The sequence below is a fragment of the Bubalus bubalis genome, chromosome 3 (genome assembly GCF_019923935.1).
Source record: "Bubalus bubalis isolate 160015118507 breed Murrah chromosome 3, NDDB_SH_1, whole genome shotgun sequence".
Taxonomy (NCBI): domain Eukaryota; kingdom Metazoa; phylum Chordata; class Mammalia; order Artiodactyla; family Bovidae; genus Bubalus; species Bubalus bubalis.
The window spans coordinates 28,562,820-28,583,260 of record NC_059159.1 but is presented as its reverse complement, the minus strand read 5'-3'; the positions used below and the strand labels follow the sequence as shown (position 1 = coordinate 28,583,260).

Sequence of the window (20,441 nt, the reverse complement as noted above, 5' to 3'; positions counted from 1 at the left end):
CTTGCTCACCCGCCTCCCGTCTGGGCGCTGCCTCCCCAGCACTGTCCTCACACCCTGAGTGTGCTTGGAGGAGGTGCTTGTTACCTCCCCACCTCACGGGTAACACCAGCTGCGCTCTCAGCTCCGGAGGGTTCCAGGGTCCTCATGGCCTCCACCTTGGAAAGCCGGCTGGGCCCCTGAGGAAGGGCCTGCCCGGGACAAGAAGGGGCAGCCAAGAGCCTACGAGCCACTCTAAGCAGTCACCAGCTGCTCAGATGCAGACACAAAGAGGATGGAGAAAGCTGACAGGAATGTTTTATTTCTCTACCTGTAGGGGGGGAGGGCAGCCCTAGTCCAGGAGGTCCCCACACTCCAGGCTGTCCAGCTCGCTCTGCACGTGGTCCACGTACTGGTTGATCTCCTTCACACGTTTGCGGTTCCTCATGATCTCATCCTTGTGAATCTGAGGGCAAGGCGGATCTTGAGCCTGTCTGCCTGAGTCTGCCCCACCTCCACCTACGTGTGGCTCCACCCCTAGTCTCCAAGGCGAGGTCCTGCCACCTGCCCTTGCCACACATCTGCTCACTTTGTCCAGCAGGTGTGTGCACCAGGAGTTGACCCTGGTCACCAGCTCATCCTCGCGATTGTCAATCTTCAGGAGGTGGATGTCATGCGAGGCCCCAACTGCGTTAACTATCGTGTCTTTGTCAACAAAGAGCTGGGAAGGAAAGAGTGGGTGAAGGGCCTGGATCCACCCTGAGCGCAGAGCTGCTGAGCCAGTGGGGAGAGGGGCTGAGGTCCCTGGGGGTGGAGGCGGAGCCTGCTCTGTGTCCCCACTTTCTTGCTGTTGGCCCAGCATTGCCAGTGACAGGGCAAGGGCCCCCGGGCAGCAGGGCAGTCCCTGTGGGGAGCGTGCCCTTCCCCTAAAGAAGATAGGACTAGCCCTGTGACTTCACCAAGGTTCTCAAGTCCAACTTGCCTGAAACCTGCCATCAGGTGGGAAATGTGAGGCCAGCCAGGGGTCTCGGGGCTGCTCTGAGGACAGAAGGTGCCATACGCCAATGGGTCTCTGCCGCTCTCATGTCAACCCAGTAGGCCTGGGCTCCTGCCTTCATGTTCCCACCCGGTTCCCCACTGTGGATGACACTGTGTCGGTCCCCCCCACCCCCACCCCAGGCCTGGCTGGAGGTCCCCGGAGCGGCCAGACAGAACCCCGCAGTGCTTCTCCAGTAACTAGAGGGAATCTCAGACCTTAACCTCCTTTGTAGTCACTGCGTCTTAGAAAGTGCCAGAACCCCCACTTTGGGAAAGCAGGCTGTCCCAAACCCAAAAGGTTTCAACCAACCTGTCAGTTGAAACCACTTAGTGGTCAGGAGCTCCTCTTTAGTGGGGCCGCTCTGAGTGCTTTACTTGTTAGCCTGTCACCTGCCTGTCTCCTCTTCTGCAGGTGTGAAATTAACGCTCCCGGGGTGGTTCAAGCTTTCCGGGGGGTGGGCCCCACGACGCCACCGCCCACCAGGAGCCCCGCCCACCGGGCTCGGGCTCCGCCCACTGGGCTCCAGCCCCTCCCCCCGCAATCACCGAGCGCACGTCGTCCGGCAGGTCCTCGTCCATCTCGCCCTTGACTATCTTCTCCAGGATGTTGATGGCGATCTCCAGGAGCTTCTCGTGGTGGTGGTTCTCCAGGTCCCGGCACTGCGCCATCGTGCAGCCGGAGTTAAGCCAAGGCCGGGCCAAGCAGACTGGAGCACCCTCCCCTGCACTGGCCCAGCTTGTCCTCCCCTTACGGGCCCTCCGAGTCCTCCGGCTCCCTCCACACCCCTTGGGGTCCCTTCTGGTTCCCTCCCCCACAGCCTTTTGTTCCCCCGCTGCTTGCAGCTCTCACTCTCCGTTGTATCCTAAAGGCCTCCTCTCAGAATCACTTCTCCCCAACCTCTGCTGCCCCCTGAGCCGGAAACGTCCTCCCCACCTCTCCAGCTGATCCCTCTGGTCCACCCTCTGGTCCTTACTTAGTGGACTCTCCCTCAGGGAGGGTCCCGACCTCCACTCGGCTGCCGCCATCTCTCTGACAGCAGGATTGGGCCCAGGAGGACAGGGGTGAACTTCAGGGCCCTGAGTTCAGGTGACAAAAGGCCGGGCATGCCCCACATGTCAGCCCCTAACCTGACATTGATCTGCTTACAGATGACTTGTCAGTGACATCAGCATAGAGGTTGCCTACCCCTGGGCCCAGCACCTGCAGCATGGGCTGGTCCAGGGGGAGGATTCTGGGGTGTGGTCTCCAGGTGAGGTCACTCGTGAGAGAACAGATGGCCAGGACTCGTGCTGCAGGCAGTAAGCCTGTGGAGCAACCCGCTATCTGGACTTCTGCTCTAACAAGGCGCCTTTGTGCTGGGGGTCAGGAAACACTCCTTAAACATTCCAGAGGGTTGGCAAACCTCCACCTCTTGAAGGTGGGCTTCCTTCCTCGATGAGAATGGGAGGTTTTACAACCCCATTTTCAAAGGTGGAGATGCCCATTAAGCAGGGTTCTGTTTAAACTCACCTTGGTGGAGATACAGATCTTCCTGTAAGTCAAACGGGGCATAGGCAGTTCTGGTAAAATGTGAAGTCTGATTATAAAGCGCTGGCTTTTTACTCTCTGCCAGTGTGTCTAGGGCTCTGGTGGAGGGAGTAGGCATGGGAACCCACAGGGGGCCACCTGGAAGAGACCCCACTTATTTTCATCTTTTGTAAGCAGTGCAGAAGCTCTACCCTCTGTGTCTTTGGTTTAGAATGTGGGCGCCTCCCCGTGGGTCTGGTGGCGGGCACCATGTTTCGGGCTGAAGCCCCTGGCCCACAGTGCCTCCCTGGAGGGTCCTCAAGGAAAGGATATAGGCTCTGGACGTTCTCCACAAAGAGTCCCACCAGGTCGATGATGTTCCTTTCAAACATGTTTATAGTCTCCTGGAAATGATAAAGAACACGTGTGTTTAGACGTGACCTCTGCACAGAGTCGGACACGACTGAAACGACTTAGCAGCAGCAGCAGCAGCCGCTGACTTCATGCCAGAGCCACAGTGCTGCTTACAGCTTACCAGGTGGTGACCCAAGACCTTGAAACCGCCTGGCTTCACAGGGGGTGGTGACCACCTTCCCTCAGCTGTCACCCTCCAGCCTGTTCTCTCGCTCACCCCTCAGCCTCAGGGCTTTAGAGGGTGCCTTCTCCAGGCCTTAGCCTGTGCTGTCTCTCTGCTCACCCCCCCCACCCCCCCGCAAGTATGCACACACAGAGCTCTCCCCCTCCCTGGGGCTTCCCAGTGGCATCTGGACCCATGGACTGTAGGCCATCAGGCCCTTCTGTCCATGAAATTCTCCAGGCAAGAATACTAGAATGGGTTGTCATTTCCTTCTCCAGGAGAATCTTCCCCACCTAGGGATCAAAGCTGAGTTTCCTACATTTTAGGCAAATTCTTTACTGTCTTAGCCACCTGGGAAGCCCCCTGCCTCCATCACCTCTGCAGAAACAAAATGAAGGAGTCGCTAGGAGCTAGGCTGCCTGCCAGCTCCACCACTGTCTGCAACTCAGGGAAAGTCATTAACTTCCCTGGGCCTCAGCTTCCTCTTCTGTGAAACGGATTTCTTCCACATAGGTTGTGGTGAAGCAGGAATGGATTTCTTCACACAAAGTACTTTGGGAGGTGCCTGGCAGAGAGGAGACCCTTGGGAGTGCCGGCTGCTCCCTAGGCCTCTTGCTTTCAAAGCTCCCACCTTTCTCCGTGAGGGTGGTCTTGCACAGCTGCATCCAGTGCTCGTCAAGGCACCGGCCTCACCCAGGTGCCACGGGGAGGGCTGCTGCCCCTGACTCGCAGGGTGGTCACGCCCCTGACCTGCCCTAGACTCCAGGGGCCGCAGGGTGGGCTGAGAGTACGGGGAGGGCAGGTTGAGTCTGAGAACTGCGGAAGCCGAGCTAAATATACATCTTTTAAATGTGTGTTAACACTCTTGTAATAAATGAAAATAGAGTCATTGATGAGACCTAAAGGAAACCAACCCTCAATACTCATAGGAAGGACTGATGCTGAAGCTGAAGCTTTGGCCACCTGATGTGAAGAGCCGACTCTTTGGAAAAGACCTTGTTGCTGGAAAAGATTGAGATCAGGAGGAGAAGCGGGCGAGAAGAGGATGAGATGGTTGGATGGCATCACTGATTCAGTGCACATGAGTTTGAGCAAACTCCGGGAGATAGTGGAGGACAGAGGAGCCTGGCAGGCTGCAGTCTATGGGGTTGCAAAGATTTGAACACAACTTAGCGACTGAACAACAGCACAGAAAAGCAAGGGCTCTATTGATTGCTTTTTGGCCATTAGTAAGACAAGCACAAGTTCTGGAGGACTGGGGGGTGATAGAAAGGGGACTCCCTGCTTGGGAAGGTTGGGAGCTACTGCCTGAGCCCTGACGCTGGCGGGCCGTTTTCAGCGGTGCCAGAGCCCCCATGGGGAGCAAGCTCTTCTCTCAGACACGGCAGGAACCTCTCCCAGTCTGGTGGGTCACTGTCTCTGCCCAGCCCGTTCTGTTCATCACTGTGCTCAGGGCCCAGCCTTGGCTGCTTGGCTGCTTGCTGAATGCACAGGTCAGTCTGGCTGCCCCAGATCAGGCAGCAGCGCTGTTAGGCTCCTTGCTCTGCCCTGAGATACGGTAACTACAAGTGGCAGTGCCGGCAGCCTTGGCTCCATCCCAGATTTCCAGAGCGGGGATGGGGTGGGTGGAAAGTGGGGGTACACTTTGTTTTTTGACAGTTCCGTGGGTCTAAGCAAAGACTCTCCCTGCCGGGGCTCCAGGCCATTCCTGGGTCAGGTGCTCACTCCAAAGAGACGAGCTCAATTCTTGTGCTGCACAAGGACCACTGGGCATCTCAGTGACTAGAAAGTGCTGGAGGCACAGAAAGCTCTCATGTGGGCCGCTGATTTGTACGGGAGGGTTCTGGCCCCCAGGAGGTGTGGCCTTGGCGGGTTCCTTCACTGCAGCCGTGGCTCACCCTCACAGCCACACCGGGCCCTTTGTCCGATTCCTGCATTGGAGCTGCACCCAGGCCCACCTCACCTCCAGCTGCTCCACCAGCTGCATCTCCAGCGTCATGAGCACGTTGAACAGCTCCGTGATGTCCTCGCTGTACTCCACTATCTTTGTCTCGATGTTACTCAGTTCACTTTCCTCTCGGATAGCGTTTAAACTCTGCAAACAAAACTGTGCTTTAGGCGGAAATCTACAATGAAGTGTAATTCCTGAAATGACAGGCGGTGGTTTGGTTTTGTGGGTCGGAACCTGGATTCTGGGGTTGGCCCACATTCAAGTGTCAGCTCCACCCCCTCCATGCAGGATGGAGGCAGTCAGAGCAGAGGCTCCACCAGCCGGGGAGTTACTGGAGGTGGAGGGGACAATAGCTTCAGAGTCACCTGGACCTGAATCAGGACCAGGCTGGGTCACTATGTGACCTCGAGTAACTCCCATCTCCTTGGGTGCAGGGGCAGAGAGCCTGAGCATCACAAAGCCAGGGGATGGGGTGGCATCTCTGAGGTCTTGGCTCAGTGGGGCTCTGATCAGGGAGGGGTCCACGACCAGCGGGGCAGTGAAGAGGGTTATCACACACGGTTGGACCCCCACAGTGCCCCGTGAGCACGTAGCTGCCAGTGGTAAGCAGACGCAGGTCCGTCTGTGAAGAGAGGTGCTAGTGGGCTGGACCGCATGGGTAGTCGGAGCCGCACCCAGTACCAGCCGTTCACTAATGAAGGGCCTGGGGGTTCGGCTGCTGGATGCAATGTCAGTGGAGTGACCCAGCAAGACTGGGGGTGAAGGGTGCTTGTGGTCATGGCCGCCCCATCTGGAGGAAGGTCAGGCTTCTTCCCGAGCTCAAGCCTGACATGAAAGCAAATCCTGACAGAGGGAAGATTAACATGTAAAATATAAAGCCATGAAAGTACCTCAAGAAAGAAATGGGGGAGGGGCCTTTAATAAATAATCTCAGAGTGGAGAAATCCTTTCTGGGTGTGACTGGAAGAAAAGATTGATAATTTCTACTACATTATTTTTTTTAAATTCTGAATGTCAGAAGTGCCGTAGACATTATGTTAAGACAAATAGGAAACAGGAAAATATTTGCAACTCATTTCACTGACATGGGGCTAATTTCTCAATTTATAAAGAGTTGCTACAAAGTAATCTAAACAAAAAAAAAAAGAGACAGAAATAAAGAAATCAAAAACCAAATGGGTGAGGGCATATTATAAGAGTCCGGAAGAGAAGGCTCGGGTCAGCTGCCTAGTCTGAGGCGACATTCGAACATCGCCACGGTGGGGGCGTCAGCTCTCCCTGAAGACACGCCCCAGACCTGGGAGCTAGGTCAACCAGTCTGCCCAGGGCTCCAGGAGCACTGGCTGGAGGACGTCCAGACATCCCAAGCCCAGTGGCTACAGGGACCCAACGTGATGGGGACGGGGACTGGGAGACTCGGCTGGCCCAGGGGCAGCCGCCAGGGACGTTGGCAACCACAGTTCTGTGAAATCCTCCCGTTTTCAATGTCAGAAGAACGCTCAAAACAGTTTAAAACCCTCTTCAGGCCAAATGCAATACATGTGTGAACAAACGAGCTCCTGCCCTGAGGTCTGAAGCTCTGGCTGAAGGTGGCTCTCATTAGTGGGAACACTGGGAGGCCTGTCAGCCTGACCTATGTCACCAGGGGGGGCGGTTTTCCTCCTCTTTAAACTAAGTCCTCAACCAGCTTCTCGCTCCTTTAACCTGGATGCTGTGGGGATTCACTGGCTTGCTGTGCCAGTGGTTTTTGGAGGAAAGCAAAGTCCATAGCTTTGGCTGCTGCTACTGCTGCTAAGTTGCTTCAGTCGTGTCCGACTCTGTGCGACCCCACAGACGGCAGCCCACCAGGCTTCCCGTCCCTGGGATTCTCCAGGCAAGAACACTGGAGTGGGTTGCCATTTCCTTCTCCAATGCATGAAAGTGAAAAGTCAAAGTGAAGTCGTTCAGTCGTGTCCGACTCTTAGCGACCTCATGGACTGCAGCCTACCAGGCTCCTCCGTCCATGGGATTTTCCAGGCAAGAGTACTGGAGTGGGGTGCCACTGCCTTCTTCATAGCTTTGGATCAGGTCAGTAATCCTGTCTGCAAAAGCAACGTTAACTGAAACCACTCTGCCAGGTACACATGGCCCTGCTTGCGGTGCGGCCTCTCTGCACAGTCTGTGTCACCCTGCTGTAGCCCCAGGAGAGGTGCCCAGAGCAGCGCTGACCCCTAGGAGAGGAGGGGGCCTGGCTTCCCAGGCTGGAACTCACGTGCAGTGGTCATCCTCTTTGTTGTCACCACCGGGGTAATGAAACCACCGAGGCAAAAAGTCATGGAGACCCCACCGTGAGCCTGGGATAGTGGAGGAGCTGCAGTGGGTGGGACAGGTAGAAGCCTGAGTTGGTGAACTGGTGAACAGGGACAATGACCAAGGAGGGGCTGGGCCTCTGGCAGGTGAGCACCTGCAGCGGGAGGTGGGGAGGGGGACGGGACCCACCAGCAAGTGCTTCTCCTCGAACTTGGCAATCTTGAGCTTGCCCTGCTCCTGGTTTTCTTGGATGGCCTCCTGCACACACTCCATGAAGGTGTCTAGCTCTGCCTTCCGCTTCTCCTGCTGCTTCAGGCCGTACTCGAAGATGTTCAGACAGATGATGACAAATTTATCCTTGTAGGTGAACGGCTGTTAAGGAAGCCTGCAGCTGCCCTGGAGGGTGGGCTGCCTGGGGGGTGGGCTGCTTGCAGTGGACTGCCTGGAGGGTGGGCTGCCTGAGGCTGGACTGCCTGGGGGTGGACTGCCTGGGGGGGTGGGCTGCTTGGGGGTAGCCTGCCTGGGGGTGGACTGCCTGGGGGGTGGGCTGCCTGGGGGGTGGACTGCCTAGGGGTAGACTGCCTGGGGTGGGCTGCCTGGGGGTGGACTGCCTGGGGTGGGCTGCCTGGGGGTGGGCTGCCTGGGGTGGGCTGCCTAGGGGTGGGCTGCCTGGGGGTGGGCTGCCTGGGGGGTGGGCTGCTTGGGGTGGACTGCTTGGGGGTGGGCTGCCTGGGGGGTGGGCTGCTTAGAGTGGACTGCTTGGGGGTGGGCTGCCTAGGGGTGGGCTGCCTGGGGTGGGCTACCTGGGGGGTGGGCTGCTTGGGGTGGACTGCTTGGGGGTGGGCTGCCTGGGGAGTGGGCTGCCTGGGGAGCGGGGATCTGCTTGGTGGGTACAGTCAGGTCGGGGTGGCATGTGGGCCTGGAGGCAGAGCCACAGTTGGGATGGAGCATAAGGTGGTGATGTCTCCACCTTCAGCCTGAGAATTCAGGGAGGGTCCTGGGTAGGTGGCTATGGTGACAAGTGCCCATCAGTCACATCCTCTGGGGGAAGGGATCAGGCCCAGCCTGCAACCCTTAACCGTGCAACATGTCTCCTCTGCAAGCTTGACTTCCCCAACTGCAGCCGGGGTCTGGGACAGCACTCACCCCGCGGGTGGTGACACAGTTGTAAACACTGGGTGCAGAGCACACAGCAGGACCGGGAACAGCTAGGCTGCGTCCCCGGCAACCTGGGCCCTGCTGACCAGACACCCCATGTGTTCTGACCTGGTCCTCGCTGCCCTGGGTGCACCGCCCTGGGGCCCAGAGGGGAAGGGGACTCCCCTTGGACTGGTGGCCGTGACCTGGAAGGATATGCCTCCAGGAGCTCGCCCACTCCGGGCAGGTGGGACAGCTTGCTGCCCTCTACGTCCTCAGCGTACATGCTGTCGAACAGGAAGGTGCCGTTTAGCTGCTCCACGAAGGCTGCCTGTGGTCAGAGACACAGCGGGCTTCCTGGGCAGGACCCCGTGCTAGGCACTGGGGCCATGTGTGCCCGGCCCTTGGGAAGGCAGGCAGGGATGGGCAGGCGAAGGGCTGGGTGAGGCCAGAGCTACAGAGGCAGAAAACTGAAGGGTGCCCTCAGCTTGGTCCTGCTGAGCAGGGGCACCCTGGGAGAAATGAGCATTCCTCGGGAACTGGCCAATGGGCCTAAGGACCAGGGACTGCTCTGAAAAACCACTCGGCACAGAGTCCCCGGCCCTGGAGCTAGAGCGGGGCCTGGGGGCCGCGAGACAGAGTTGGGGGTGGGGGCGACAGGTCAGTGTGACTGTCCTGACTGAGGCTCCAGCGGCCCAGAGACCCTGGGTACCAGCTGTTTTCAATTAAATGATAGGTTTTTGGGGCCTGGGCCCTGCCAACCTTCATGAACCTGCCGGAGAACGGGTGAGGTGGGGCGGGGCGGGGCGGGCGGGGCAGTGGGTCCCCGGCGGGCAGCCTTCACCTTGTGCTCCTCCAGCTCCTCCCGCCGGGCCTGCTCGTCTTCTAGCCGCGCCTGCATCAGGTTCTCCCGGTGCTTCAGCTCGTCGATGCTGTACTGGTGCTTCATCTCCGCCAACTCTTTCTGTTGGAGAAGCGGGAAGGGGCATCGTTACCCTGGGACCAGGGGTCCCTCGGAGCCGCTGGCCTCCCCGCATAGGCGGGGCCTGGACAGGAGTGGCTTGTCTTCCCTCCCCCGCCCTTCCCAAGTATTCTGAGCCTCGGGTAAATCAGTGTGGGAGCCGCAAGGGCAGGCTGAGCGAGGATGTGGGCCGTCCCTGGGGTGGAGGCCCCCTCGCAGACCCGCTGGCTCCCACACCTTCCCCGGCTGGGCTCTGGCCCTGTTTTAGGGGTGCACAAGGGGAGAGCTGCAGTGGGGGGTGCGAGCCACAGGCCTGGGCACAGCGCTCTCGGCTTATTCTCAGCATTTGAGCCCCCCGTTGCCCTTCAAAGTATTGCCTAAATGCAAAAAAAGTAAGACTTGACAGTCTTGAAATTCAAATTTTCACAGTCCTGTCCTGTTCCTGGACAAGAGAAGGGCATGGTTGGGGACGGAGGGGCAACTCTCTGACCCCCCTGGTATCTGTGGACCCCCAGTCTCTGTGGATCCCCACTGGTCTCTGTGGACCCCTCTAGAAAGGTTCCTGCGAGCAGAGAGCTCCACACTTGGAAGGCGACGCAGCAGCCAGGTCAGCAGGGTCAGCACAGAGACCCGGGGACCAGCCAGCTCTCCCGGTGCCCCCACGTCACCTCAGGGCCTCCCCCAACTCCAGACACAGGCTCCTTCCTCCCAGGAAAGGCAGCAGCTTCTGATGGGGGGATGGCAAGTCCCCCACCTCCTCATACCCTGCTTTCATCCCGTCCTGCTGCCAGAGGCCTCCCGTCGGGCAGGGTTTTTTCCCCCTGGGGGCAAAGCACCCACAAACTGGTCACACGGCAAAGGGTAAAACGCTCCCCCAGCAGGGGTGTAGGACAGAGGCAGGGGTGGCCTGGCCAGGCAGTGGACGGCGGGGGTGGGGGCTTCCTCATGGGGTGAGGCTCCCGCAGGCCCGAGACCCTGGCTCTGCTGCAGACCAGTTGGGCCCAGCTCCCCGATGGCCCCCTCGGCCGTGGGGTCCTGGGGGCATCTCTCTGGGGTCAGCGAGGTTGGCACTTTGGAGTGCTACCATGACCTTTCAGTGTCACTCCTGGGTCGCCTATTGTGGGGGTGAGTCCTGACTCTGCCCCAAGCTGCTGAGCCCACTGAGGGCCGACTCTCACTTAGTCTCCCAGACTTGTTCACGGAGAAGCAGACAGAGCAGGACGGCAGCGAGGAGGCGGGAGGAGGCCCAGGACAGGGCCTGGCCAAGAACGTGCACCACAGTGACTGGGGCCGGGAGGGTCAGGAGCCTCCAGGAGGGGCCGCTTTCCTCTCCTCCCGTGGACGTGGCCCTCCCCAGATGCCCAGGGCCTGGACGCTGACCCGCGGAGCCCATGTTGAAGGGAGACGCTACCATGTGGTCGTCGAGGCGCCGGAAGTCCAGGTACACAAGGTCGGGGAGGTAGGCGCAGATGAACATCTTGTAGTCCTCGTCCTCGGCCACCGGGTTCCCGGACAGGCTGAGCGTGCGCAGGGCCTTGAACCGCCGCAGGTAGATGATCTGAGGGGAGAGCGGGCCTGTCTTCTTTCTCTTCCCTCTGCCCATGCTGGGAAGCCACGAGAAGGAGCCGCGGTCTTTGCCAGGGCCAGTGGACGGGGTCCCACACTCACTGGGGGCCCAGTCTCCTCGTCTGTGAAGGGGCCGCAGGGGTGTCACACGCAGGTGTTGAGAGGACCCAACGCCGCAAGGAGCACCAAGAAGAGGGCCGGCACCCGCTCCCCAAGCGCCCGCTGTCCCTCCGCCTCCACTCTCAGCATAGGCACCCTTTCCACCCGTCAAGTGCTCTGAAAGGCCCTGTGCCCTGAAACTCAGCAGAACCTGGATCTACCGGGTAGCAGCTTGTGGGCCCACCACTAACAACCATTTAATTTTTCTGTTGTCAGTAACGGGGGACTTTCAGCAAGACCACCAGCCCCTCATCGGACAGCATCTCCTCCCCTGTGTGAAAGACAGAAGAGAAACCTGCTTCTGTTCCTTCCTGAAGGGATTCCCTTGTCAGTTGTTTATTCGTTCAACAAACATCACTGAGCACCTGCCCTCCTGGGGACACAGTGGGAACAGAGCCCTCAGAGCAGAAGCTGACACTCTAAGGGCAGGGGACAGGAATGCTTCAAAAGTCAGCAGAGGGACTTCCCTAGTAGCACTGCACATAAGAATCTGCCTGCCAATGCAGGGGACACAGATTCCATCCCTGGCCCTGGAAGATCCCACCGAGCAGCTGAGCCCCCGTGCACCAAGGCCACTGGGCCTAGATCCCGTGCTCTGCAACAAGAGAAGCCACGACAATAAGAAGCCAGCACGCCGCATCTTGAGAGTGGGCCTGCCTCCTCCATCTGCGCAACTGGAGGAAGCCTGAGGAAAGCAGTAAAGACCCAGAACAGCCAAAAATAAATGTTTTTTAAAAGTCAGAGTCATTGCTGTTGGTTATAAGTACTCGAAGAACTCGAGGTGGGGAGGTAGGGAGGGAGCCTTAGGGACAATGATGGGGGTGGGGTTCCATTAGGATTTGAGCCTCTGAACTCTGAGGAAGCAGCGGGAAGAGCAGTGGCTAGTGTACTCCCAGGAGCAACACAAGGGAAGGCTGCGCCGTGGGAAAGAGCGTGGCCGGTGCCAGGAAGCAGGGAGGGGCCGGGAGGTCTGAGATGATACTGAGAACAAGGCCAGCGCTGATTCACCTGAGACCTGGTGGGCGGCGGTCAGGAGTTTGAAAGCTGTCTTAGGGAAATGGGAGCTGTTAGAGTTTTCAGGGTATGTGGGGTGGGGCGGGGGGTCAGGACCTTATTTCATTTTAAGAGCTCTCCCAGTGGGATTCCAGTTTTCGTCTTTGGGATCATCAAAGCAAGAAAGGTCTGGGAGCAAAGTGTGCTGTGGGTGGTTAGAGGGACAGGACTTCTCGTCATTGCTGCTGGGTCTGTAAGTGGTTCCACTTCTGTAGATGGCCACGCAGCAAGACCCATCACAATGAGAAAATGCCCTCGGACCCAGCAACTCCACCTGGAGGAATTCATCTCCCACAGGGGCTCATCCAGGTACACAGTCAGCCCCGATCAAAGACATCCCCAACAGCCTGTGTGTGACAGCGTGAAGTCGGAGAACACCTCAGCATCCACCCATGGGGCCTGGAGAACTCCATCCTGCACGATCTAGGCAATGGAATGGCCTGTGGTGTAGAGGGCACCGATGACTTGGGTGGGGGGGGACGACCCAAGGCAGGCTCTGGAGAGTAGCTGGACAGGTGTGACAATCGTGAGAAACGTTTCGACAGTAAGATGTCCAGAAAGACACATGTGCAATATAGGAGCAGCTGTGGCCTTTGGCAGGGGACACCGGCTGAGGTCAGGAGCGAGGGGCTCTGCTGTGCGTGCCCTGAGTTCTGCTGAGTCAGCCACTTGCTTTTAATTCAATGAACAAAATGAAAACAAGCCTAATAAATACATAACAGGAAAGTCTATAATCAGATGTAAGAAACTCAGGGCAGGTAAGGACTGAAACCAGAGATGCTCTGGGCTTGTTGGCCGTGAAGCCAGCGCCCCCTGCCTGTCTCTCTGGGGACCAGCTGCACCTGCTTCTCCTGTCTTCATGGGGTGGGGGGTGCGTGCCTGGCACCCAGCATGCCCTGGGGAAACGGGGACAAAAGAACAGCCCAAGCCAGGGAGGGAGGGGGGTGTTCACAGCAGGGTGGGGCACGGCCTGAGTCGGTGTCCCCTCCCTGCCCAGGCCTGGATCTGCTCAGGGTCAGGGCCAGTGTCTGAGGATGACAAGTCAGAGGCAGTCCACTCACATACAGGCTCCCAGGTGCTGGACCTACCCAGGCAGCAGCAGCTCTAAACACTCAGAAAGGTTTCCACAAGCACGATCTAGGGCTATTTGGGGTTTACCCTTAACTGAAAATTCCTGAATAAGCACCATTTCCTCCATAGCCCCTCTGTGCCCTGTCCTGCCACAGCTGCCCTACATGGACAGACTTGACCCTCACGATGGCCTGTGGGGTGGAGTGCTGTCTGTCCTCAGGAACAGATGGGCACTGAGCCCTGGATGCTGAGTTCCTGGCCCAGGGCCTCCCCCCCGCCAATCCGTTGCTCTAGCTGCTCTGCCTGGGGCACTGCCCTGTAGCCTCTGCCGGCCCTGCCAGCAACCTGAGGCTGCTGTTGGTCTCTGTCCCCACTGGGCACAGGCCAGATGCCCCACAGGCAAGAGGGCCCCCCTCAGCAATGTCTGCTGAGTGAGTGGGGGTGGGGCACATATGCACCCACATGCAGGCCCCCACGGGTTAAGCTGGTATCTGAATGTCCTTGAATCTGGATTTCTGGCTTTTCTAGGATGGGGTGGGAGGCGGTGGGGAGCTCCTCCCATGGTCCCCCCCACCCCTGCCAGAGCCCATGCTCACATTCATCATGTTCCCGATATGGTTGTTGCCCAGCGACAACACCTGCAGCTTGACCAGAGCGTCCAGTGAGTCGATCTTGCTGATGCGGTTGTTGAACAGGCTCAGATCCTCCAGGTTAACCAGTGTGTCCAGACCCTCAATGGCCTCAATGTTGTTGAAAGACAGGTCTGGAAGACGGGCCTGGCTTAGGGGGACTGTCCTGGAGCTGACCCCCCACCTCCTTCCCGGTCGCAGAGGCGGGCAAAGGCTCCCATCTGTGCGGCCTGCAATCTGGGATGGAAACTCACTGGGGGTGGGGTCAGTACATCTCGGGGAGGGGGAAACCCTTGAGGCCAGGCCGCCCCACACTCCAGGCCCAATCCCAGCTGACCTGAGGACCCTCTCTACTCCAGGTTTCTCATCTTTGGGAATCAAACTGCTTTTTCCCACCGCAGTGTTGGGGTTTGAGGGGGTTGTGGCTGCAACACTATCCTGGAACACAGATGGCCCCAAGGCCCAAAGTGGGAACTTTTCACGAGCGCTCAGCTAAAGCCCTCATGTTTAAGGGGCTCCAGAAGTCATTTAGCCTCCCCAGCCCCTCAGGGGATGCTGTCCTGGGACACTTTCCCTACGCCAGGACCGCCCTGTGCTTTTCCTTGTTTCACCTTCACAAGCAGAGGTGTCATTACCACGTCTTAGGGATGAGGGAGCCGAGATTCAAGGGTGCCAGGTGCCCAAGGTCAACAACATGTAAGGAAAGTGAGGTGCGGGAGCTGAGCTCACGTATCCAGAATGTGTTAGCAGCTCGGCAGAGCGGGGCCTGACTGGGTTCCCCCACTTCCTTTCCTGCCAGGCTCTGTTCTTTGCAGATGAGCTGGTAGATGTTTAACAAAGGGGTTGGGGGTGGGTGGACAGCTAGGATTTGTAGCACCTGCAGATTGCTGTGGTGTAAATACTCCTACTGCCAGTGTCAGGCTACCAACAGGGCATCCCTGAGTGTAGAGTTGGGACAAGATGTGGGCAGCAGGACTAGCCGGCTCCAGCTTACCCTCAGCACTGCGACAGCTGACTGGCCACCAGCAGGGCCTATGCATGTGGTGGGGGGTGGTGGGCTGTGGGTACAGGAGGGGCTGTGGGTACAGGCAGGGGCCATGGGTACAGGCAGGGGGCCGTGGGTACAGGTGGGGGTGGGCCTTGGGTGCAATAGGGGGATGTGGGTACAGGGGGGCCGTGGGTATGGCGGGGCCATAGGTACAGGTGGGGGCCATGGTTGCAGGCAGGGGGCCATGGGTGCAGGTAGAGGGCTGTGGGTGCAGGTAGGGGGCGGCTATGGATTCAGGGGGGGCTGTGGGTGCACCGAACCATCAAACACCCTCTCCTCATCCCACACCCCTGCATCCCAGGGCCCAGCTCCTCCCGGCTGTGGCTGCATCCCTGGGTGACCATCACTGGACAGAGGCTTTCCTGCTTCCAGCAGATGGAGCACCTGCTGGAGGGGGCCAGCACTGGGCCAGCAGGGAAGTGGGGCTGCGTGGGGCCTCACCCAGCCAGACCAGGCGTGTGAGGTTCTCCAGGCCCTCGATCTTCTCAATGTTGTTGTTGTCCAGCTGCAGCTTCTGAAGGCTCTCAAACTGCCAGAGGTTGTCGATGCGGAGGATGTCTGAAACAATGGAGGGCACGCCCAGGTGGGTGTCAGGGTTTAGTACCAGTGTCATGGGGGCTGGATGACGGATGCTGACTGTGGGAGAGGCCCCAGAAGCCCTGTTGCCTTCCCTGGGGTGCCAGGGACCCTGGAAGTGTGGGCCCAGCTCTGCGGAACTCAGAGTCCCTGTTAGTGCTGGTGCTGGGGCCACTGTGGGCCACACTGCAAGACGGAGGCAGGCGGGCCCTCCAGGGCAGGGACTCACACGGCTCCCCCTCGAAATGCCTGGGCTCGGTCAGAGGGCACAGCAGGGCCCCCCAGGGTGACAAAGGGAATCAAGGCTACAGGGACGGCCAGCTGAGCATTTTGGGGGGTGCTCTGGCCACAAGGACCCTGCATGTCTCTACCTAGAATTGCATGCTGTGTGTCTGCCCAAAGATGGGGGCCCATAAGGGGCAGAGAAATGGCCCCCGAATGTCCATATACTATGAGGGGAAGAACTGCCCACACAGAGGTGGGCTCCTCACGTCACTGATCCTGAGTCCTCTGAAGACCAGCTCCCTGTCATGCGGCTGACTGCCCCCTTGCTCCTGAGGCAGGCAGACCTTCTGTCACAGCCACCAAGAGTGCCACCCTCACTCGATATCAAGTCTAAAACCACGCATGCTGGTCTTGTGCCTTTCAACCCAGGTGGCCCAAATGCGACCAAGGACCATAGACTGTGGACCGTGTATGGAACTGGCTGCCCGCACCCACCCTGCCCGGCCCCACCCGGGACACGCACTCTGGAAGTCCAACTGCAGGGACAGGACGTCCTTGAAGAGAATGCCCTCCTGCTTGGCCAGCTGCCCGGCCTCCTCTCGCGGGCCCTGCTCCCCTACAGCCAACTTAAGCATGTCATCATCCATCACTCTGGGCTCCATGTCGTACAGCCGGTTCATCCTTCCTGGAAAACACCAACACCCTGGCTGAGGCCGCCTCTCCTGCCTCCCTTTGAGGGCGGGGCCTGGCCAGTATCCTTTCACTGCATCATGGAGTAGTGTGGCGGCCATGACACTCTGAAGGCAGGCCCTCCCACTCTTGGCTGCTAAACCTGGGCCTCCCCAGACCCCTGCTGGCCTGGTGCCCACCAACAGTGGCACACCCCTTGTCTCCACAACCAGGCTGTGACCCTTACCCCAGCCCCAATATCCACACTGATCCCTTTAGCCTCTGGAGCTCAGATGCCTGCAAAGCTGTCGCCATCTCGGGCCTCTGGCTTTCTGTGCCTACCCTTGTTGGGTTTCTCAGCACCAACCACTGATCACAGTCCTTGGTGGCCCCAGCCAGGCCCGCAAGGCCCGGCCCCTCTTCCCTGAGAGCCTCACCCTCTGAAGGTGGCCATATCTGTAAGCACCCCCAACCACAGGTGCCCAGGGTGTAGCCACTGATGCACATGGACTCAAGCTGGCTGTTCGTGACCCTCCCCAGAGAGACGTGAACTGCGGCCACAGGACAAAGAACCTGTCAGCGCTGGCTACTTGAGCTGGGAAGGCACTGGGATCTAAGGGCTGGTCAGGGACATGGTGAGTGAGAGAGTAACAGGGCCTGTGGAAGATGGACAGACAGAAGCGAGATGGGAACTTGATCCAGGAAAAACGACAAAAGGACAGGCAGAGGCTGCCTTCCCCTCGCTGGCTTCCTGGCCCCTCCTGCTCCAACCCCAGGCCCCTGGACCTCTGACCCCAGGCCCCTAGACAGGGCACTGACTTCAAGAGTTAAATCTTCATTTCCCTAAACTAACCCAGGAGGTATCTGTTGCTACTGGTCCAAAGGGATTTGGCGGAGGCATAGTGGGGTGGATCACGTACGAACCTGCACTGCTGTTCTTGGTTGGACAGAGCCACGGTCCTGGGCAGCTTGACCGCAGTCCATCGTTACCAGCCATCCTAGCACACCCAGAAGGGCTGGACCCCGTGGGAGGGCACATGCTACTGGAAGCGCCCTGATTCTGCCTCGGAATGCTCTGGACATTCAGTCTTCCCCCTACTCTCCACCCCGTTCTCACCTGCCTGCTGGCTTCACCTCCTACCTTGGCCCTTGCGTGCCCACGCCAGGCCTCCCTGCCCCGCTGGTCCCTGATGATGCAGCCCCGGAATCGTCGTTTTATTCCAGCGAGCGCTGCTGGGGAGACTCCTGGTGTTGGGCAAAGTGGGGCAGGCCTGGCAATCCTGCACCTGGTCTCAGAGACCCCTTGCCTGGCTGCCTCTCCCGCACCCCGCCATGCAGCTTGCACAGTTGTGCATCTTCTGTTTCTGGAGTGTCCACGAGCCTGGTCCCAGTGGCCCCAGAGCAGGAACAGCCTCCCTCTTTCTGCACCCACTTCTCCTCTGAGTTTCTTCTCTTCCTGGGTCCCTCCACACTCTCTCATCTCCTTCAACTGATTGACTCAACCTCTGAAAGACATTTCTAGTCCTCTACCTCTCTCTATCTCCCCATTCTTTGGAGACAATTTTTCTAAAATTTCCCATAACTTGACACCAGCTTCTCTCCGGGGAAATTTTAATGTGCCGTATTTGGCAGATGCTACTTGAAAGTGTTTGTGCTCCCCCCCCCACCCCTTTTTTCCCTTTACAGACAAGTGCTGTGCTGTGGGAAATGATTCATACTCTGATTTCAAAACTTTGGCTGACTTCTCATCACTCCTGTCACACAAGGGCCTGGTCCCTGAGCCGGGTCGAGCCTGCTTCCAGTCAGGCCCAACAGTCATCACGTGGTGTGGAACATCTGTGTTTGTTACACACACCAGAGATGGATTCACACCCTTGGGCAACTGACTTTGCTTTCCAAGCCTTCGACCTCCTATCTGTAAAAGATGGGTAACTCCTCCCTCCAATATTTGTTTAAGATCATTTATTTAGTCCACAAATGTGCAATGAACAGCTACTACATGTGTGGATAAGACTCAGTTAGTGGGTTTAGGAGTATTGTGATTCATAGACCTCCTTACCTCTGTTTCAGACCCAATTCAGATGATCATGAAGTGAAGTGAAGTGAAGTCGCTCAGTCGTGTCCAACTCTTTGCGACCCCATGGACTGCAGCCTCCCAGGCTCCTCCGTCCATGGGATTTTCCAGGCAAGAGTACTGGAGTGGGTTGCCATTTCCTTCTCCAGGGAATCTTCCCGACTCAGGGATTGAACCCGGGTCTCCTGCATTGCAGGCAGACGCTTTACCCTCTAAGCCACCAGGGAAGCCCTACAAACCTTTAATTATAAATGGTGACAAGTCTGTGGGTGTAGGGAACTATGAGAATATACTTGTGGGGACCTGGGCTGAGACCTGGAGGATGGGCAGGAGAGAAGGAGGAAGGGTCTTTAGGGTGAGGGTCCTGAGCTGGGAGAGGAGGAGGCAGGTTCCACCGGGATGCCCAGAGTGGCAAGGCCTCCAGGGGTGTTGTGATCATCCCAGGATCTCTAGGAGGCTCCAGGGCGTGAAGAGGATGTGACGTGACCAGAGTTTAATTTGGAGAAGCTCATTCTGGCTTGTTGCACTGAGAATGTCAAGAGTCGAGAGGTGATTGGGCTGCAGGTAAGAAGTGGGTTTGAGAGACCTCTAGGAACGTAGTTTATGTGAGGGACTGACTCTGCAGTTTTCAGGTAAGAAAATGGAAGCTGGTTAAGGAGGTCAAGTGACACCCACGCTGACAGACACATCCTGTGCATGCTGAGGTAGGAGGTCAGACATGCAGAGCTCAGGCTCTTAATCAGACTCAACTGCACCCTCATGCTGTGGGTCATTGTCACAGTTCACACTGTTTCTTATAACTGTTCCAGGTTTGCCCCCAAACCAGGACAGTCCTCCCTGAGGGGGTTTATCCGTACTTCCCCACCCAGCCGGGGCTGCTGTTGACTTGCCTGACAGTAGTGTTGTTGTGGGTCGGGAGAACAGCCAAGAGCCTTACACCTCCTCACAGAGAACCAGATCCTGAATCGTCCAGCGAAACAAGGACTTGGCATCAACTGGACCTGGAAAATGGAGCCCCTATTGGCCGTGAATTGATAAGAGAAAACCACCCTCTTCTGAGTGCTCACCACGCTCTGGAGTAACGTTCATGATCAAATTACAGGTCTGGTCTGGGAGCCAGCAGAAAAGGGAGCCCTATTGCCCTGACTGTCCAGACGGGGAAACTGAGGCCCAGGAAGGGAGCTGCTGACGGGGCATCCACGTTCCAAGCCAAAACCCTTTACTAAGAGGAAGGCTAGCTCTAAGGAAGAGGAACAAGGTAGCGGCAGTTGAGAGGTCGGGCAGACGGTCAGTGATGTCCTCCTGAAGAGGGATCAGTGGGCCGGGTACCTCGCTCTGGCCCGGAGGCCGGGGGTGGGACCTTAAAGGTCTCGTTGGGGCCTGCGCCCATAGGAAACGCTTCCCGAGCTTCTCTCCCCACGAGGCCTGAAGGCCCTGACCGGCGTGGGGCGGCCAGCAGGCTCCTTCGTGAAAAGGTCAAGTCCTTCAGCACCCTCTCGGCTCCGGGCTCTCAGCTTCTCTGGCACAGTCCGCCACCTGCTCGTGGTAGCGGAGCTGGGTTGCTAGGAGAACCAAGCGCCGCACTCCGTTGCTAGGGGGAAGTCAGGAAGTAGACATCCTGGGTGAAAGTTCTGGGCGGGGAATGTCACCCAGCACCAACCAGCCTTAGAGAAAACAAATGCTTGTCCAGTCAGCACTCTCCCTGGGCGGGGAACTTACTAGCCCCGCCCTCCCCTGCCCGCTTTTTGAGTGAATGATTTGGTTCTTGTCCAGTAACAGTAAGGATTCACTCGATTGACCAGTACATAAATGAATCAAAATACACAGACTCTCGTCGGGAGGCGGGCCAGGGGAGGCGACGGAAATTCCTGTGACTTAGCTAGACACCCCGCCCAATCGGACGCCGCGGGGTGGGCGGGACTTCGTGGAGGGTGG

The 20,441-nt window shown here is 58.1% G+C and overlaps 1 protein-coding gene across 2 annotated transcripts; it reads right to left on the bottom strand.

Moving 5' to 3' along the window:
* Positions 1–276: 276 nt before the first annotated feature.
* On the bottom strand, positions 277–20,156 carry DRC3 (dynein regulatory complex subunit 3). Of its 2 annotated transcripts, XM_006048865.4 has the most exons (14): positions 19,836–20,156; positions 19,397–19,507; positions 16,287–16,448; positions 15,404–15,520; positions 13,882–14,048; positions 10,848–10,994; positions 9,320–9,439; positions 8,694–8,806; positions 7,528–7,702; positions 5,062–5,193; positions 2,855–2,925; positions 1,561–1,684; positions 566–697; positions 277–442 (listed from the first exon to the last, which is right to left on the bottom strand). In XM_006048865.4, exons 3-14 carry the CDS (start codon positions 16,441–16,443, stop codon positions 329–331), a joined length of 1,569 nt encoding a protein of 522 aa, XP_006048927.1. In that variant the 5' UTR covers positions 16,444–16,448; positions 19,397–19,507; positions 19,836–20,156; the 3' UTR covers positions 277–328. The 2 variants fall into 2 exon arrangements, with proteins under 2 accessions (XP_006048927.1, XP_006048929.1); XM_006048867.4 differs by lacking the exon at positions 566–697.
* Between the last annotated feature and the right edge of the window lie 285 nt (positions 20,157–20,441).

Excerpts from the sequence above, each read along its gene's own strand:
- DRC3 (XM_006048865.4), bottom strand. The coding sequence starts at position 16,443 with ATGAACCGGCTGTACGACATGGAGCCCAGAGTGATGGATGATGACATG. Across the intron at positions 14,049-15,403 it reads CACACGCCTGGTCTGGCTGG|ACCTGTCTTTCAACAACATT; the intron begins GTGAGGCCCCAC and ends CCCGTCTTCCAG. Across the intron at positions 443-565 it reads GCACACACCTGCTGGACAAA|ATTCACAAGGATGAGATCAT; the intron begins GTGAGCAGATGT and ends CCTTGCCCTCAG.